This window comes from Pholcus phalangioides, unplaced genomic scaffold, assembly GCF_987345545.1.
Source record: "Pholcus phalangioides strain wild (caught in Gottingen) unplaced genomic scaffold, Ppha-v1.0 ptg000005l_1, whole genome shotgun sequence".
Classification (NCBI taxonomy): domain Eukaryota; kingdom Metazoa; phylum Arthropoda; class Arachnida; order Araneae; family Pholcidae; genus Pholcus; species Pholcus phalangioides.
This window is the reverse complement of record NW_028301598.1, coordinates 11,301,217-11,317,926: the sequence shown is the minus strand read 5'-3', so window position 1 is coordinate 11,317,926 and position 16,710 is coordinate 11,301,217. Positions and strand designations below refer to the sequence as shown.

Sequence of the window (16,710 nt, the reverse complement as noted above, 5' to 3'; positions counted from 1 at the left end):
CCCACATGCATGTATCACGCACAGAAATGAGATCACCAAATCCCAAATGGATGAGGTCACTCACAAACTCTACTGGATTATGTAAGGCTGAACACATAGTGGGACAGAGAGTAAAGCAACGATGAGAGAAGAGATCAGAGCAGCGAAATCAAACACACTGATTCCAATGCACCTGTGTATAGCGGCATGCATCGCAGCAGAGCAGGAATTCCGCCACAAGTGATAATAGCAGCGCATTCAAGATATTTTGTTTTTGCCACTCTGCTCGCTTGTGTGTAACTTCAAGATGTCCGTCGAAGGGCTTGTTTTCACTGTTAAAAAGCGGTAGTGAAGTCAAAAATGTCACCAGAATCGTTGATGTTAAGTTTTCGATGTACTTCAAAAAGGTGTGGACGATCAAATGAAAACAGCAAGCGCAGAATACATAATTTTCATATATTTCCCGTCAAATGTTTTTCGTGTGCACGTGCTTAACCAAACTGAAAGTGATTTATATTTTGAGTTCATAATATTTACATTTCGAGTTTTAAGCTAATTTATCATGCACCGTGTGTGGGTACATGTATTTGAGTAGTCTGAATTAAAAATCGTGCATTTTTCTGTGGAAAAATTGGCAAGTTTTAATTTTTTGTTTATTTTCTGTGTACCGTCAAAATATTTCCACACTGGAAGCGTACCGAATGTTTTTTATGCTGGATTTTTGGGTGTCAATAATTACTTTTCTCGTGTAAAAAAAAAACGAAACCAACAAATATTTATGCAAATAAAGCTATTCGGGGGGATTTTCCACTTCTACCCTCTGGCCTATGCTAATAATACAAATTTAAACGGTGGGGAGCTTTCATAAACTGGATATTTTTCGCAATTTTTACTCCTAAATTTTAGTAGAAAATATTGATCTTTCGAGAAGTGATAGTGAGTAGGGAGGAAAGCGACCAAAATATGAGGAATATTTCTGTAGTTTATAATTAAAAATAGTGATATTCACACAACACTATTATTCCTAAACTGTTGTCTGAGCATAAAATTATGAAATTTTTAAGCATTCTTTAATTTTTAAAAACCAAGCTGATTGCGAGTTTCTATTTGATATTCTCTGCTACATCAAACGCCCCCACTATGTGTACTATATTCTTTGCTCGCAGCTATATTCTTGTGTCGCTTCTCTTCCTTCTCATTCATCGCTTTACTCGCAGCTTCCACTATGGTCTTAGCCTAACCAGTGGTGTTGCACATACTGGAAAATAAAAAGAGCTGTAGTGTCTCTCATCTTCCTGTAGAGATTCTCACTTATCCAATTTTGAAGCTGTTTATTTTAGCTTTCGGTCAGATTTTGTCTTTTTTATAATGTTCTTTTTAAAATTTGGGCAGTACCCGCAATGAATTATACCATTTCTCACAGAAACATGTGGGAAATTGCATTTAAGCTAATGAACATGATTTGGTTAATGAACTAGCTTTGTTAGCCGAGCTTTCACTGGATTAAAGTATCACTCTGACATTAGGCACTAATCATATTCGCTCATGATGCTTTACAAACTTGATATGCAACAGACACAGCAAGCATTTTAGATAAATTAATTACCTCTGTGTAGGTATCTTCATCAAGTATCTTCTTCTTTTTCTTACTGGGTTCATTATCTTTGGTTTTCGTTCTGTTCTCCAATGGCATTAACTTCAAATTCCCAGATTCCTTTCGAACAGCAACTTCCATTTCTTAGAGTAAATACACAAATGTATCAGTTACAACAATTTTTTAAATGATTTTAATGATAGAAAATTTTCTTGAATTAACGCTACTACTATATCTAAGAGGTGTAGAACCTCTTCCATTTGTGGACCAGAGTTGGCTACCACTTAAGGCCATGTCAAGGTGTAGGCCTACCTGTTTGTTGCATAAAAATCTAGGTATGATTTTCTTACATGCATCTTTTTAATGCCAGATAGAGCTAGATGGTTAAGTTGGAGGTCGTACACCCCTGCTATAACAGTAATATACAGGGTGTTAAAACTTTGCTGATACACACAAGCCACGAATGCTCTCTCTAAAGAAGCTCTTTTAGATGGGATACTAGTTCATTCTAATACGGACTCAAAATGGTGAAATGAACTAACATAAATCTCAGTTTATTGACTAAATCTGGAACCTTTTTGAGTGAAAGTGAGTCCCCTCTCAAAAAAAAAAAAATTGAAGCATGGTCGTCGTCCCCATCATTCCCTGGTATCCCTGTGAATCAAATAAAGAATTAATTCCCAAAAACATGTTCAATCCAAAGGTTCATTGAAATAAAAAATTAATTTACCAGTTTAAAACTAGATTCTTTTGCTTTCATTCTCTACTATTAGAGAATGTTTCCCATAGGACAAGTGAACCAAATTTTTATGCATCTTTTAGCGTGCCAGCAGCATCTTTAATAGATAGAGCTGCCTTAGAGAGTTCTGGGTAAGAAACATTTTACAAGGCCACTAGAGCCAACTCTATTCATTAAACATTTTGTATAAGACGCACTGATTATATAGTCCTCTAAACCATGAGCTGAGACTTGGCGACAGCATATATAAGCCTAGGCTTGGTTTGCGGTCAAAAACGATTACCCAAAAATGATTAAAAACATGTGGAAATTAAAAAAAAAGTATACATATTAAATATATATTAATAATAAAAATTGTTATTTAATCAATAAGCGTCTATAGGCCATACTTCATACGGGCGTGCTATGCAATCCGCTTCACCACCAAGTTCACGCTCGGCGTGGTGATAAAGCCGGGTTTTTCTAGGAATAGGCTTCTTCGCAGCGTGAACTGAACTGGATCATTTCGCGTCAGCAGAAAAGTGTTACATAATCACTCTAGGCGTTTGTGTTTTCCTAGCTTGGCGCATCAGCTCAGGGTGGCTATATAGTATATGGCCCTGGCATCAGCTACTCTGTCACCTGCATGCTCCGGTTTGAAGGAAAGGGAAAGAAAGCACAACAAAAATGAAGGGAAGATCTGTGAAATGCGCGCAGCACAATGCATTTGACTCCTCCAGGAGCAGTCAGCCAATAATGCCGGACATAAAATACTGTTGTGAGTTGTATTGCACTCTGTAGGAAAACAGTCATACAGCTCTTCTTATTGGTGATTGGATGGTGTGTGGCGCTGGGTGATCCATGTTGCGTGCGACAGAAAACCTGCTCCTAGGAAAACCCGGCTTAAGGGATACCCTGGACCAGAAAATATCGACCTCGGACCACTAGAAAGGCTATGGCAAGACGCTATGCACTAGGGTTACTGCCCAAAAATGATTGAAAAAGCTCATTGACACTTCTGGCCCATCTCCACATGGAAGTCTATAATGCTTCTCAGCCCTTCAAACCGTAGCTCGTGCAGATACATTAAATCTATGTGATCAGCCATAGCGTGAAAAAATGGCACTCAAACAGTAAAACCAACTTTGAGCAAAATGAAATGGCAACAATACGCTGGAAAAGAAAATCAGGTGCAGTGGCACCATCTACATTATAGGACCTGGAAGAATTATGTTGGCGAGATATCACTGTTTTGGTGCATACAGAAATTTGGCGACAAAACGGTTTACCATACATTGGGAATTGGCCAACGGGAGTCTTTTTTGGAAAATTAGTGAAACCAGTGACACAATAATTGCATTCATAACAGGTCTGCAAATAGATTTGTACAACCCATCTCGGAAGTCCCTGTTTGGGTCGTGACCCACAGCGCAAAAACCATTGGTTTCAAGTGGATTCGTATGACCCATCTCGGGAACCCCTGCGAATCCAGTTAGGGTTAAGACCTACAGCTCAAGAGGGCCCTGGTTGTTAGTGGATTCAAACGACCCAACTTGGAAGCCACTGCGACCCAAGTCCGAGTCACGATCCATATGTTAAGAACTCACTGTTTTAGATGATGTAATTACAAAAATTCAGTAAATATAGACTCATAACTACGTCAAATTCACTAATATAAAGGCATAGGAATGACTGGTATAGACAGGGCAACCTTAGCAAGCTCTGGGCCCGAGGCATTTTTGGAGGTCCTTCGAGCCAACTTTGTACATTAAAATTCAAAATCATATACATGCGTTTGCTCAATGATTTGGGGACCCACGATCCATCGCCCCCCCCCCTAGCCTCCCCGTTTGAAATACCACTAATTATCGATTATTACTTTGAAAAATGACGAACCTTTTCTAAAGAAAAAAAAAAGGATATTTTCAAGGAGAAAAATCGTTGGAAAAATCTCACTTGCGTAAGAAACCAAATATTTACAACAGCGATACGCAACAAAAATATTTGTTTCCAACATTTGTGGCTTGGACTTTCCGCCTTTCGACTCGAGAAAATAAAACGAAACAATGCCAACGATTTCCGCAAACTAAAATGAAAAATATTCCAAAATTGCAATGAATCCTAAAAAGTTTTCAAAATATTAAAAAAGATAAAGTAATTTAAAAAATTCCTAAGACTTGTTGAAAATTTTTACAAACATGTGAAAATTGTTATTCGGATGTTTATTTTTTTAACCGTCATGCACGTAGTTTCTTTAACCCTCCCTATCCCCCTAGGTATTCTTTTTTTTTTTGACAAATCCATAATAACGCATCCAGCTGTGGGTGGGGGAAGTTAATTGATTAATAATAATAATAATTTGAAATCCGTCATAATTTCTATTCGAGGTCAAAATTATGTCCAAAGAACAATTAAAGAGAGAATTTCCATTGCACTGGCTTGTTTGGCACAACGAGCATTCAAATCTACAAAAAATGTTGGACTCCAGAGAGGTAAAAAAAAACACTTTTTCCTTGTATAAAAAATTCACATTACTGAGACTGAAGAGTTCACTAATAGGGAACAATCGTATCTCTTGAATCAGCTATTTGTTTGTGAAATTTTAATTGTGTAAGTCCCAGTATTTATATAAATGAAGAAAGGTCTATGAGATTTAAAAGCTTGTATCTAATAATTACCATTTGAGCTATATGAATTACGAATATGGGAATTGATTCCATAGTTTTTACTGAATAAAAATGACATATATAGATGAAAAATGATGAATCTGAACACTCACAGACTAGCGGTACCGCTCTTGTTATAGTGATTTTCCTCAAAAAATTCTTGATTCAATGAACAGCTATAGTATAATCTCTTTTGGCAACTTTTTTCCTTTGGCGAGAAAAACGTCTGAAACTATAATGAGAAGTCACCAAGAGTAAAACGAAAAGTCATGGTTTCGCACGTCTTTCTTGCCGAAGAAAAAAATCTCAGACACATTGCCAAAGAGTGATAATACTATGGCTGTTGAAACGAAAAAATGACAAAAGTAATAATATTGTCAAACTAAATGGGGGGGGGGGGAATCAAGATTAAAAATAGAGCATTGTGGACCAAGGATTCTTAATCGGGGCTCCATGTTCACTGTTTATTTTCCCCAGGGGCTTCGCACTGCTCTGGGAAAAATGTAACACTAAATTTGAAAAAGATGATAATTGTAAATATTTTTAATTAGTAAAAATCAATAACTGTGATTAATACATAAAAAATTGGCCTACAGAGCTCTATTATGGTAATTATATGCCAAAAAAAGCTCAGCAAGTAAAAAAATGTTGAGAACTGCTGTTGTAGACCAGCGGTTCTCAACTGATGCTCTGTGGAGCCCTTGGGGGGCTCCTTGTGCACTCTCCATGGGCTCCACGGCCACTTGAGGCAAATAACCAGTAAAATTTAAAAAATGATAATTATAAATATTTTTAAATGGTAAAAATAAGTTAACTTTTATGAATAATTAAAAAATTAGCCTACAGGGCTCCGCCATAGACTTTTTTTTATTAAAAAAGGCTCAGAGAATCAATAAAGGTTGAGAATTGCTGTTGTAGACTAAGTGAAGGATTGAGATTAAAAATATAACATAATAGATGAGATACAGGATCGAAAATAATTAACAAGGACATTTTTAGGTAATACAACCATCCTTCTCCCCGATATATAAATATTCTTATGAATATAAACCTTGGCTCTCTCTTAATACTAGAATACTAATTAAAAAAAGGTGATAAAACTGCATGCTAACTGCTTATACCTCTATGTCTCTGAGATGTAGGGTTAGTATTCTAGAGTTAAATAATACAACTCTGCATAAAAATAAACTAGTATTTAAACTAGTGCCAATAGAGGACCAAAGAAAAAAAAGGCCAGCCTTCCAGTAACTCTCCAAAAAAAAGTTGCCACACTGTAGTTGTTCCATATATCATATAAAATAAAAGTGCAAAAATTCTTTGGTTATGACTAGTAACCAGGGCCAGAACTAGATGCTTGCTCGACTCGGGGCAAGCATGCAATTTAACACCGCTCTGTAATGTTGAGGTAGGCTAAAAGGTGAAATTTGCACATTTTCTGGTCCAGCACCCAGGAATCGTAATTATAATCTCTGTATTTTTAGTAACACAAAAAGCATTAGCACTCCGGTGATCCGTTACTACGGGCAAGGACAATAATAAAACGTCAAGGGGTGTGGAGCTTTTGGTGAAACCGAAAGTGCATTATCGAAAAATGAAAGCGTGTTTAGTGAATCAATAAATGATAGCAGTACTCAGCTAAGCTAGTCTCGCTTCACTAGCCATTGTTATTGTCATCTTGATGCACCTGGACCGCATTCGATTAAATAAGAAAAAAAAAATTTAAAGCATTTTTTATTGAATCAATAAATGATAGCAAAGATGGAAGGATGGGGGGGGGGATATCTCAGATGGGTTTTAGTAGGAATCAAACACCCAACCTTCAGTATGTGTGTGTGTTCTATGCTCTAACCACTGCTCCAACTGCAGATGTCAAATTTGAGTACAATTAAGTATATCTATTGTCATGCGTCTCCAACAAAAATTTCAGTGACGTAATGGTTCATCGCACATTTCGGCCAATTACGATGTACTAAATTTCTATACTGGAGCTATATATACATATAAGAATGTAGGGTTTGTTATATAAGTGCCCAGGACGCCATACCTATCTGCTCCCCCCCCCCCCCCCAGTTGCAGCCCTGCTTGAATACTCACAGAATAGTGGTACAAGTGATTTGGCGATATTTTTCTGATCAATATGATTCTCTTGCTATTCCTGAAATTTTGTGTAATTGTTAACAAACATTATTCTCAACTACACAAGAGCCTATGGCTGTTATCTAAATAAAGATGTGAATGTGTAGCTGTCTTAATAGTATCACAGACAAAATGATGTCCGAATTCTCCTCTCCCGAAGCAGAATATGCCAAAATCTGTGACATGTCGTAGAACAATCTGTGCTACTGTAGAAAAATCGGGAAGAATTTCAAGAAAAGTGTAGTGAAGAAACATTATTATGGGAATTTTTACTACAGAACATTTCCAGTCAGCTGAGCACTCGTTTCAGAACGATACAAAATATTTTGCTTTCGGCCCCACCCCCAAAGCAGAATGTGCCAAAATCTGCGACGTACGTCGCAGAACAATTAGCACTGCTGCAGAACAATTTGGAAGAAGTTTAAGAAAAAGTGCAAAAAACACTTACACGTATGGGGGGTTTTTACCGCAGAACATTTCCAGTCAGCTGAGGGCTCGTCGCAGAACTGTGCTAAACATTCTGCTTTGTGGGGCCCCACCTTTATTAAAAGCATCAGCCAATATGTCATGCAAAATTTATTATGGGTTTCCTATGCACTTGAGGTCCACAAGCTGTGCCTGGATCATAAGAGGTTAATATGGCCCTGAAAAATAATGCATCAATACAATATTTTCAGTCGTATAATGCAGGGCTTTGCAAATCGGGAAAAAAAATTAGATGCCATACAAATTTCTTATGAGCCTGAATGAATGAATGCCAAGAATTTGCAACTGGACTTATCCTGTTGCAGAGATCTCTTCCATCCCAGCTTCGTGGCAGTCTGGAACACTTTATTTTGTGTCAAGAAAAAGAAGAAAAAAGAACAAACAAAAATTTTTACACATTTTCCCCAGACAATTGGGTACTGTTGCGATAAACAAATTTTGTGGTGATTACAGACGAGATAGGGTTGGGAGTGTTAAGAAAAGTTTCTGGGTTTCATTAAGATGGATGAATGTACGCATATTAGGATAGAGGTGTATTTTAAAAGCAATAGATGGGGGCCCCCATACCATCTCATCTGTTATTTTGCACTTTCCATATTATATACACAGGATACAAAAAAAAAATACCGAAATGAGAATCTTATTGTGAAATATAAAATATCCATCAGTGTGAGTCATCTCGCTTAACAACTTATTGGTGAGCAAATGGGTTTAATAACTATTCAACTATTCAGATTTCTTATGAGCCAAACAGTTTTTTCCAGGAAAAACCAGTTCTAAATAATGTTTTTCGACTCTTCTGAGATTTAAATATCGAAAGACATATTATGAAATCAGAAAATTTTGTGTCATTCTTAGACTGACTTAGCAATCACATAGGCCTATACAAAATTTTAGGTGTCAATGCCGATTTTATGCTTGCGATGGTGACCTTGTATCTGAGATTTTTCCAACCTTGATATAAAAAAATCTATGTTAAGCCATTTTCAAGCAAGAGACATGACACAAAATGTTAATTATAACTGTCAAATACTGTATTTTAATGTGCATAATGGATCCTTTTTTTGCTGAAAAATGGGTCTCAAAAATTTAATGTTTGGCTTGTAGTGTTTTCAACGTCAAGCAACTTGGCACACATCACTCATCAAGAATGATGAGGAATTTAATGGTTTCTATGATGAATTAATTCTTTAATTCAATTAATTCTTTAATTCAATTAATTCTTTAATTCAATTAATTCTTTAATTCAATTAATTCTTTAATTCAATTAATTCTTTAATTCAATTAATTCTTTAATTCAATTAATTCTTTAATTCAATTAATTCTTTAATTCAATTAATTTTTTAATTCATCATAGTTATAATTCATAACACACATTATCTTTTTTTTTTAATATTAATAAAAAATATTTTCAATGAAAATTTTTTTCCAAATTTTATGCCCAAAAAAATCGGGGGTTTGTTACTAACCCAGTCAAATTATATATGGTTCCTTGCAAAAGGTCAGGTATTTCTAATTTTTGGATATGTTATAGGGGCCAAAGCCACTAGTAAAAGACCAAGTTTGTAGAAACGCAAGCCCTGTGCAAGCTGAGTTATACTGAAAAATTCAAAATTTTCAGACTTTTTTTGCTCAATATCTGTTCCTATTCATAGGAGAGCAAAAGTGCAAATTATAATATTGTAGAAGACAAAATTTTTGCTGCAACTTTTGTATTTACGATTTTTTCTATGTGCTATAGTTATCGAACAGATTACAGAGCGGTGAAAATGCAATAATTTTTGCAAAAATCTGGAAAAAAGTTCTGGAAAAAAATCTGGTCTAGGCTTACAAATATTTTCAAGGATATTATATATAATTATATTATAAATAACAGGAGAAAATTCTTATCATGAATAATAATATTCTCAAGTTATTTATAATAGTAGTCCTTCCAGAGAATATTCTCGAGAATTTTACATCTCTAGTTCTCACCTATTTTTATACCAATGTCACGTTTATCATAATCTGCACTTAACAAATGAAAAACATCTTTCCATGTCTCTCATTGTTTCATTCTTCAATCCTCATACTTTGTGTATAATAAGAAATATGTATCTATTCTATGAAGATATCTAACCATTTTATCTTTTCTTAGCATGATATTGAAAAGCATGATCCAAGAGGAAGGACTCCATTATTGTTGGCCGTGACCTTGGGTCATCTGGAATCAACTCGCGTGCTTCTAAAAGCAAACGCAAATGTCAACGTAGAGAATAAGGAGGGTTTTACAGGTAGGTCTATTAAATATGTATCTATTTCAGTTTTTATTTTCACTGTTCTCATTTCAGTGTAAATGCAGCACTATTGTTTCTGTTGTATTTCGCAGATGTATTCAAACCTTGTTAAAACAAATTGGAAAAAAACACAGAAAATACTTTGTACTAACTAAAAATATAGACTTGTGTCTATGTTCTTGGATGATTATTCATTTTGCTACAGTGAAACCTGTGTACAACAATACTGTCTATAATATTTTCTTTGGTCGCATTGAAAGTTTTACATATTCAATGTATTTTGAACCTGCTTACACCGATAATCACTTTTTAGATGCACTTTAACTATTATGCCTGTAACTATAATTTTATCTCTTTAGAAAGCTTGTATAGTACATTATATCCTGATTTTTTTATCTTGGAAAATGGCACCCCCCACATGGTCTAGAACAGTGTTTCCCAAAGTGGGCGATGGAATGGTCCAAGGGGGCGATAGAACCTACTGATTTAACATAGAATCCTATGGGTTTACTTCAGTTGGGGGGCGATGAGAGGAAAAAATTTCTGATGAAGGGGGCGATGGAACAAAAAGTTTGGGAGACTATGGTCTAGAATATAAGAAAACGAAAAATTGCAGCACGTGAGTGATAAGAAATGATTGTAGGGGTCTAGAATGGGACTAGTGATTGGAATGCGCACAGGTATTTGTAGTACCGTATTTTCTAGTGTAATAATCCGCAGATTATCTGTTTAAAAAAGTGGTTCTAAACATTTAAAAAATGTGGATTATCTACCGCCATGGACAATCTGCAGAAAATGATATCAGCTGCTAATAGATGACAACCAGTCAAGTGACAAAGATTTTTTTTCTGCAGCTGCTGTATGTCCCACCCAATCAGAAAGCTTTTTGAGGTTGCTGGTCAGAGATGAGACTTAGTAAATCACCCATAGATGGCGATAGACCTGAGTTGTGCTCGGATTGTAAGAAAGAGTGATACTAATTCAGAGTTTTATATACTTACACATGCCTGTACAGTGTCTGAGTGAGTAAAGTGTTTGAGAAGCCAAAAACAGTTTGTTACTCTCCCTTCATATTTGGAAAATGTTGAAAGGAAAGTGTATGAGTTACACTGTTCATTTCAAATTGCAAGTACACTGCTCAAAACAATTAGGGGAGCACATGGTTTTAACAAAATTACGCAAAGATGTATACCGATAAGTAACATAAAATGAATCGTCCATAATTTAAAGCCTAGCAGGAAACGGAAGAAGAAAACTTCATATGCAAATCAAAGTTCATGACGTCAAAAACCAGAAAAAGGAGATAAGGGCAGAAATCGGGATGTTGCAGAAAAGTCTGTTTTACTGCCGTAACTGTGAAATTCGATTGCGCAGTATTTTTTTTTTTGAGACAAGGTGACTTGAGGATGTCTCAACAACGTGATTTACCGGAATCCATGGCATGGCGTGTTATAGGCAGACTGGAATCCTTGCAAACACAACGTAGTGCTGCGGACACTGTTGGAGTCGCCAGAAGTGTTGTTGCAAGGCTGTGGAATCGATTCCAAGAAACAGGAAATGTTAGACGTCGACCAGGGCAAGGTCGGCCACGTGCCACTACAGCAACTGATGACCGGTATATACGGTTAACAGCCCGTCGAAACAGAACAGAGAATGCTATGCAGCTGCAAAGACTGTTACTCTTGGCAACAGGATGAAGGGTGTCCAGCCAAACAGTACGTAATCGGCTTCATGAGGGAGGGCTCTATGCACGTAGGCCAATGGTCTGCATTCCGTTGACCCCACGCCACCGTGCGGCCCGAAGAAGATGGGCTACTGAACATCGAGATTGGGAGCCAAGTGCTGTTTACAGACCAGTCCCGATTCAGTCTGGAGTGTGACACCCGACGTGTTCTGGTATGGAGGGACAGGGGCACTCGAAATAACCCTGCATTCGTTCGTGAAAAGTCACAATCCAGACGAGCTGGTTCGATGGTATGGGGTGGAATCAGCATAGGCGGACGTACGGACCTGCATATCATTCGGAATGGCACTTTGACGGCCCGAAGGTATGCAGACGAGATACTGCGACCTCATGTCATCCCTTACGCTGGAGCCATTGGAGCTTCCTTTGTTTTCCAGGATGATAATGCCCGACCGTGGAAAAAAAATCTTTTGACATAGTTTTATCTTTAATAGTTATGCTTTCTATTTTGTTATATAAACTGAAGAGCCAAAAAAACTGGTACAGGCATGCGTATGCAAATAAAGAGATATGGAACCAATCAGAGTATGGTGCTGCGGTTGGCAACGCCTATATAACACAACAAGTGTCTGGCATAGTTGTTAGATCGGTTACTGCTGCTACAATGGCAAGTTATCGAGATTTAAGTGAGTTTGAACGTGGTGGTATAGTCAGTGCACGAGAGATGGGACATAACATCTCTGAGGTAGCGATGAAATTTGGATTTTCACATACGACCATTTCACGAGTGTACCGTGAATATCGGGAATCCGGTAAAAAATTAAATCTACAACATCGCTGCGGCCGGAAAAAGATCATGCAAGAACGGGACCAATGACGACTGATGAGAATCATTAAACGTGACAGACATGCAACCCTTCCGCAAATTGCTGCAGATTTCAATGCTGGGCCATCAACAAGTGTCAGCGTGCGAACCATTCAACAAAACATCATCGATATGGGCTTTCGGAGCCGAAGTCCCACTCGTGTACCCTTGATGACTGCACGACACAAAGCTTTACGCCTCGCCTGGGCCTGACAACACCGACATTGGGCTGTTGAGGACTGGAAACACATTGCCTGGTGTGACGAGTCTCGGTTCCAATTGCTTCGAGCTGATGGACATGTACGGGTATGGAGACAACCTCGTGAATCCATGGACCCTACATGTCAACAGGGGACTGTTCAAGCTGGTGGAGGCTCTGTGATGGTATGGGGCGTGCGCAGTTGGCGTGATATGGGAACGCCTGATACGTCTAGATACAACTCAGGTACGTAAGCATCCTGTCTGATCACCTGCACCCATTCATGTCCATTGTGCATTCCGACGGATTTGGCCAATTTCAGCAGGACAATGCGACACCCCACACGTCCATAATTGCTACAAAGTGACTCCAGGAACACTCTTCTGACTTTAGACACTTCCGCTGGCCACCAAAATCCCCAGACATGAACATTATTGAACATATCTGGGATGCCTTGCAACCTGCTGTTCATTAGAGATCTCCACCCCCCTCTTACTCCTACGGATTTATGGACAGCCCTGCAGGATTCATGGTCTCAATTACCTCTAGCACTACTTCAGACATTAGTCGAGTCCATGCCACATCGTGTTGCAGCACGTCTGCGTTCTCGCGGGGGCCCTACACGATATTAGGCAGGTTCACCAGTTTTTTTGGCTCTTCAGTGTATTATGTAAGTTGAATCAGAAATAATCATTCCACAGAATGTTTTATGTGTGACTCACACTACATTTCAAATTTCCAGTTTTCATTCAGATCATAAAGTCCAGTTTTAGGAAATTAAAGAGAAATGTGTGCAATGAAAATTGTAACATTTATTCAGCCCATCATAAAATTAATGAACGCAAAACCACAGAATGTATAGTGCATTCGTTTATCAAAAGAAGGTTCTGGCAATATTGTTACAATAGCGTTTCTTTCAATTTCTGCGAAACATCATCTGTTTCCGGCCATGAAAATTTTCTGGTGTGTGTGTGTAATATTTTAGAAATTTTAGTTATTTTCTTTGAATTGGAGGAAGAAATAATTTGTTCAGCAAAATGCTTAGTGGTTTTTTCCCAAGAAATGGGACCAAAACCCATTCACTAACATTGAAATTTTTGTTCACTGGCGTGTTCTCATTTGGTATCGAGGCTTGCTCATGTGCGCCAGTGATGAAATTGAATTCTTTACATTCTTTTAAATCTTTTGGTACCAGTTAGAGTTTCACTTTATATGGCTCCACATTTGAAAAAAAAAAAACATCTTTCTTGTGTCTGGTATGGTGTAAATCTTGTATTCATTTGGGGACCATAAATGATCTAATTTTGGTTTTTGTGATTCAATTGCTTCCTTTGCAACAAAGCTAACAATGACATTAGGACATATATCCCCTGCATGTTTGGAAAATTCCTCTGCTGTTCTAGGGTCAATGCTTCTCTAATTCTATGCTTCACAGTTCCACCCAGTCCATCAATTGCACCTTTACCATGGCTGGTGGCTGTAAAATGCCATTCAAATTGATCATGAATAATAGTGCCAAGACAAATGGAATTTTTTTTGCTTGAAGTGTTTTCCACAGTAGCATCTGACTGATAAATAACTTTCTTTATGCTACATTTTGGAAACATCTCTCAATTTTTTCACTATTGTGTCAGTGAAAACTGCCACTGCATATTTATGCTGTTGCATGTAATCAAATATAATGATCATTGAAAAAGAACATAATTCTGGATTATAATTAATATAGGTCATAGCAGTGAAAATTGTGCAGGAATTTGCTGCCCAGTATGCAGACTGGATTTCATCTTGGTATAAAAATGTATAGTTTTCATTGAAATCCATGTGGATGCAAAGCTCGTTCTCTTGAACATTGGATTTTAGGTACTTCAGGTACCTTGCTTGAGTACGACGAACAAATTCATGTTCTAAAAACTGGGGAAGCTTGCTTTCTAATTTGTAAATCACTTCTAATGAGCTTGAAAGCTCTCTGGTCAATTTCTCTCCATCTTTGACCCATTGCTTATACACAACATTGCCTCACCTCTTGGAAAATGTAATGAAAGAAATTCTTTGAACTTCAAGTTTTCACAGATATTACAAGTCTGAAGCATGTATTTTGCAGAAATATCAGAGCACACAAAAAGTGGAAGAAATTCTGAGATGTTACTTGGTAGAAAATAGCAAGCATTCAGCAGTAATTGAATATATCATGATATACAATACTGTTGATATCAATTTTCATGATATACACATACACAAATATTAGCTGGTCACCTAGCTGATTAGCCTAGGTTGTTATTTTCTATGCACACCCGGGTCACAATTTTTCACAGGTCCCTTTATTAAAAAAATATATAATAGCTCCTGTGCACAATCATGTGAAGGAGCAGGGAATGCTCGAGACAAAATTCTCACCTGTGCAAGGTATCATTTTGGTGCCTGTCTGGCATATAAGCCGCATGAGTAAAATTATCTGGGGGAAACTCACAGATTTGTATATGCCATGAGTAATATGGGGAGAGATAACATAGACAGTTTAGTCATTAAAGCTGTTATCCTGCGCTTCATATTCGCTTACTTCATCAACTTACACATATTTATTGTATGCTATCTGAGTTGTATTCCAGCTAGATGAAATGAATCAGAAATTACAATGGTTTCTGCAAATTATTCCATCCAATATAGCCATAGTTTGAATTTGCAGAAAAAAATTTCATCCTCATTTTTTATGTATAGAGATGTGAGGTGGGAATATTCTCCGGGGAATGTTCTCCGAGAAAGAGAATATTCTGGATATATTATGGATGTAAGAATTAGAGAATAATCGAGAATATTCATTTTTCTTTTAAATAATTTAAATTTTTTTACTAATTTTGTTTATGTTGTGAAATATAAATCAGTTTTCATTATAGGCCTGAAGGACATTTGCTCCTCACTTGGGGTCACGTTCTTGGAGCTTCCCGCATTTACCGATAGGTGGCTTCGTTCGGATGGGATCCATCTAAATAAGAGAGGGGTCTGGGAGGTTTACGATAGTCTTAGGTCAGGTTTTTTACTCCCAGACCACGTAGTCGGGAATGCGGGTTAGTTAATGATAATCACAACAGTACTGACGGGGAATTACCCACCTCTGACTTGGATGGCTTCTCGATTGACAACAAACCACCGGGCAAATTAAAATGTGTGTTAATAAATGCCAGGAGCTTGGGTAACAAGAAAGATTTTTTAGAAACTATGATAGTTGTGGAGGACTTGGATCTTATAGCCATTACAGAATCTTGGGCAAACGATGGGGATGAATCTTTCTTACACATCTCCGGATACGATACTTTTTTGAGAAATAGATCTGATAGGAAAGGGGTGGAGTGTTGATATACGTGAAATCATGTTTGAAGGCTAGAGAGTGTAACGTGCAGAGAAGTGATATTGAAACCATATGGGTTGAACTTGAGAACAAAAGACGTCATAAGCTTATTGTTGGGGTTTGTTACAATCCACCGAATAGGGATCAAAACTATATCGCCAAAATGCATGATGAAATTTCCTACATGTGTAAGCGAAAGAGGGTTCTCATACTAGGGGATTTCAATTACCCGGGTATTGATTGGGAGAACCTTTCATCTGGAAATCAGTATGAAAGAGACTTTCTTAAGTTGGTGCTCGAAAATTTTTTGTATCAGCATGTATCAGAAGCCACTAGGGGTACTGCTATTTTGGATTTAGTTCTTACTAGTTCTGAGGATCTAGTTGAACATGTTTCGGTGGGGGAAGAGTTTTCTTCCAGTGATCATCGTATCGTCAGATTTCACTGTAACTTTTCCTCGGGTAAGGTTGATAACAAAAGACTGGTTCCTTGTTTTCGGAGAACTAACTTTGATGTTTTGCGAAGAAGGTTAGCGGAAGTTTTCAAATACCGGTTGGAATCAGTAGGGGTGGTAAGTCAATGGGAAGAATTTAGTACGAAGCTGTCCTCTGTTTTGCACGACGTCATACCCTTTGTTCGAAAAAAGCGTGTTTGTACATCACACCCTCTATGGTTCACGGATAGCGTGCGGAACCTTTATCTTGAAAAGAAAAGAGCATTCAGAGAGTATAAAAGTGGACGAGGTGACCTATCATTGTTTACTG

The 16,710-nt window shown here is 37.5% G+C and overlaps 2 protein-coding genes across 3 annotated transcripts in view; one reads left to right on the top strand and one right to left on the bottom strand.

The window, feature by feature from the left end:
- Window positions 1-4,350, bottom strand: part of Es2 (ess-2 splicing factor homolog) — a 32,848-nt gene extending 28,498 nt beyond the window's left edge. The window contains exons 1-2 of one of the 2 annotated variants that reach the window (XM_089232320.1): window positions 4,248-4,350; window positions 1,586-1,716 (exon numbers count right to left, since the gene is read on the bottom strand). In XM_089232320.1, coding sequence (XP_089088446.1) covers window positions 1,586-1,716; window positions 4,248-4,308 — 192 coding nt within the window. In that variant the 5' untranslated portion in view covers window positions 4,309-4,350. Of the gene's footprint in view, window positions 1-1,585; window positions 1,717-4,187 lie in introns of both variants that reach the window. The other variant, XM_089232321.1, reaches the window with a different exon arrangement.
- A 216-nt stretch (window positions 4,351-4,566) lies between these two features.
- The window catches only part of LOC149086295 (ankyrin repeat domain-containing protein 13D), a 97,180-nt gene continuing 85,036 nt past the window's right edge, over window positions 4,567-16,710 (top strand). The window contains exons 1-2 of the mRNA XM_089232318.1: window positions 4,567-4,783; window positions 9,717-9,852. Coding sequence (XP_089088444.1) covers window positions 4,688-4,783; window positions 9,717-9,852 — 232 coding nt within the window. The 5' untranslated portion in view covers window positions 4,567-4,687. The remainder of the gene's footprint in view (window positions 4,784-9,716; window positions 9,853-16,710) is intronic.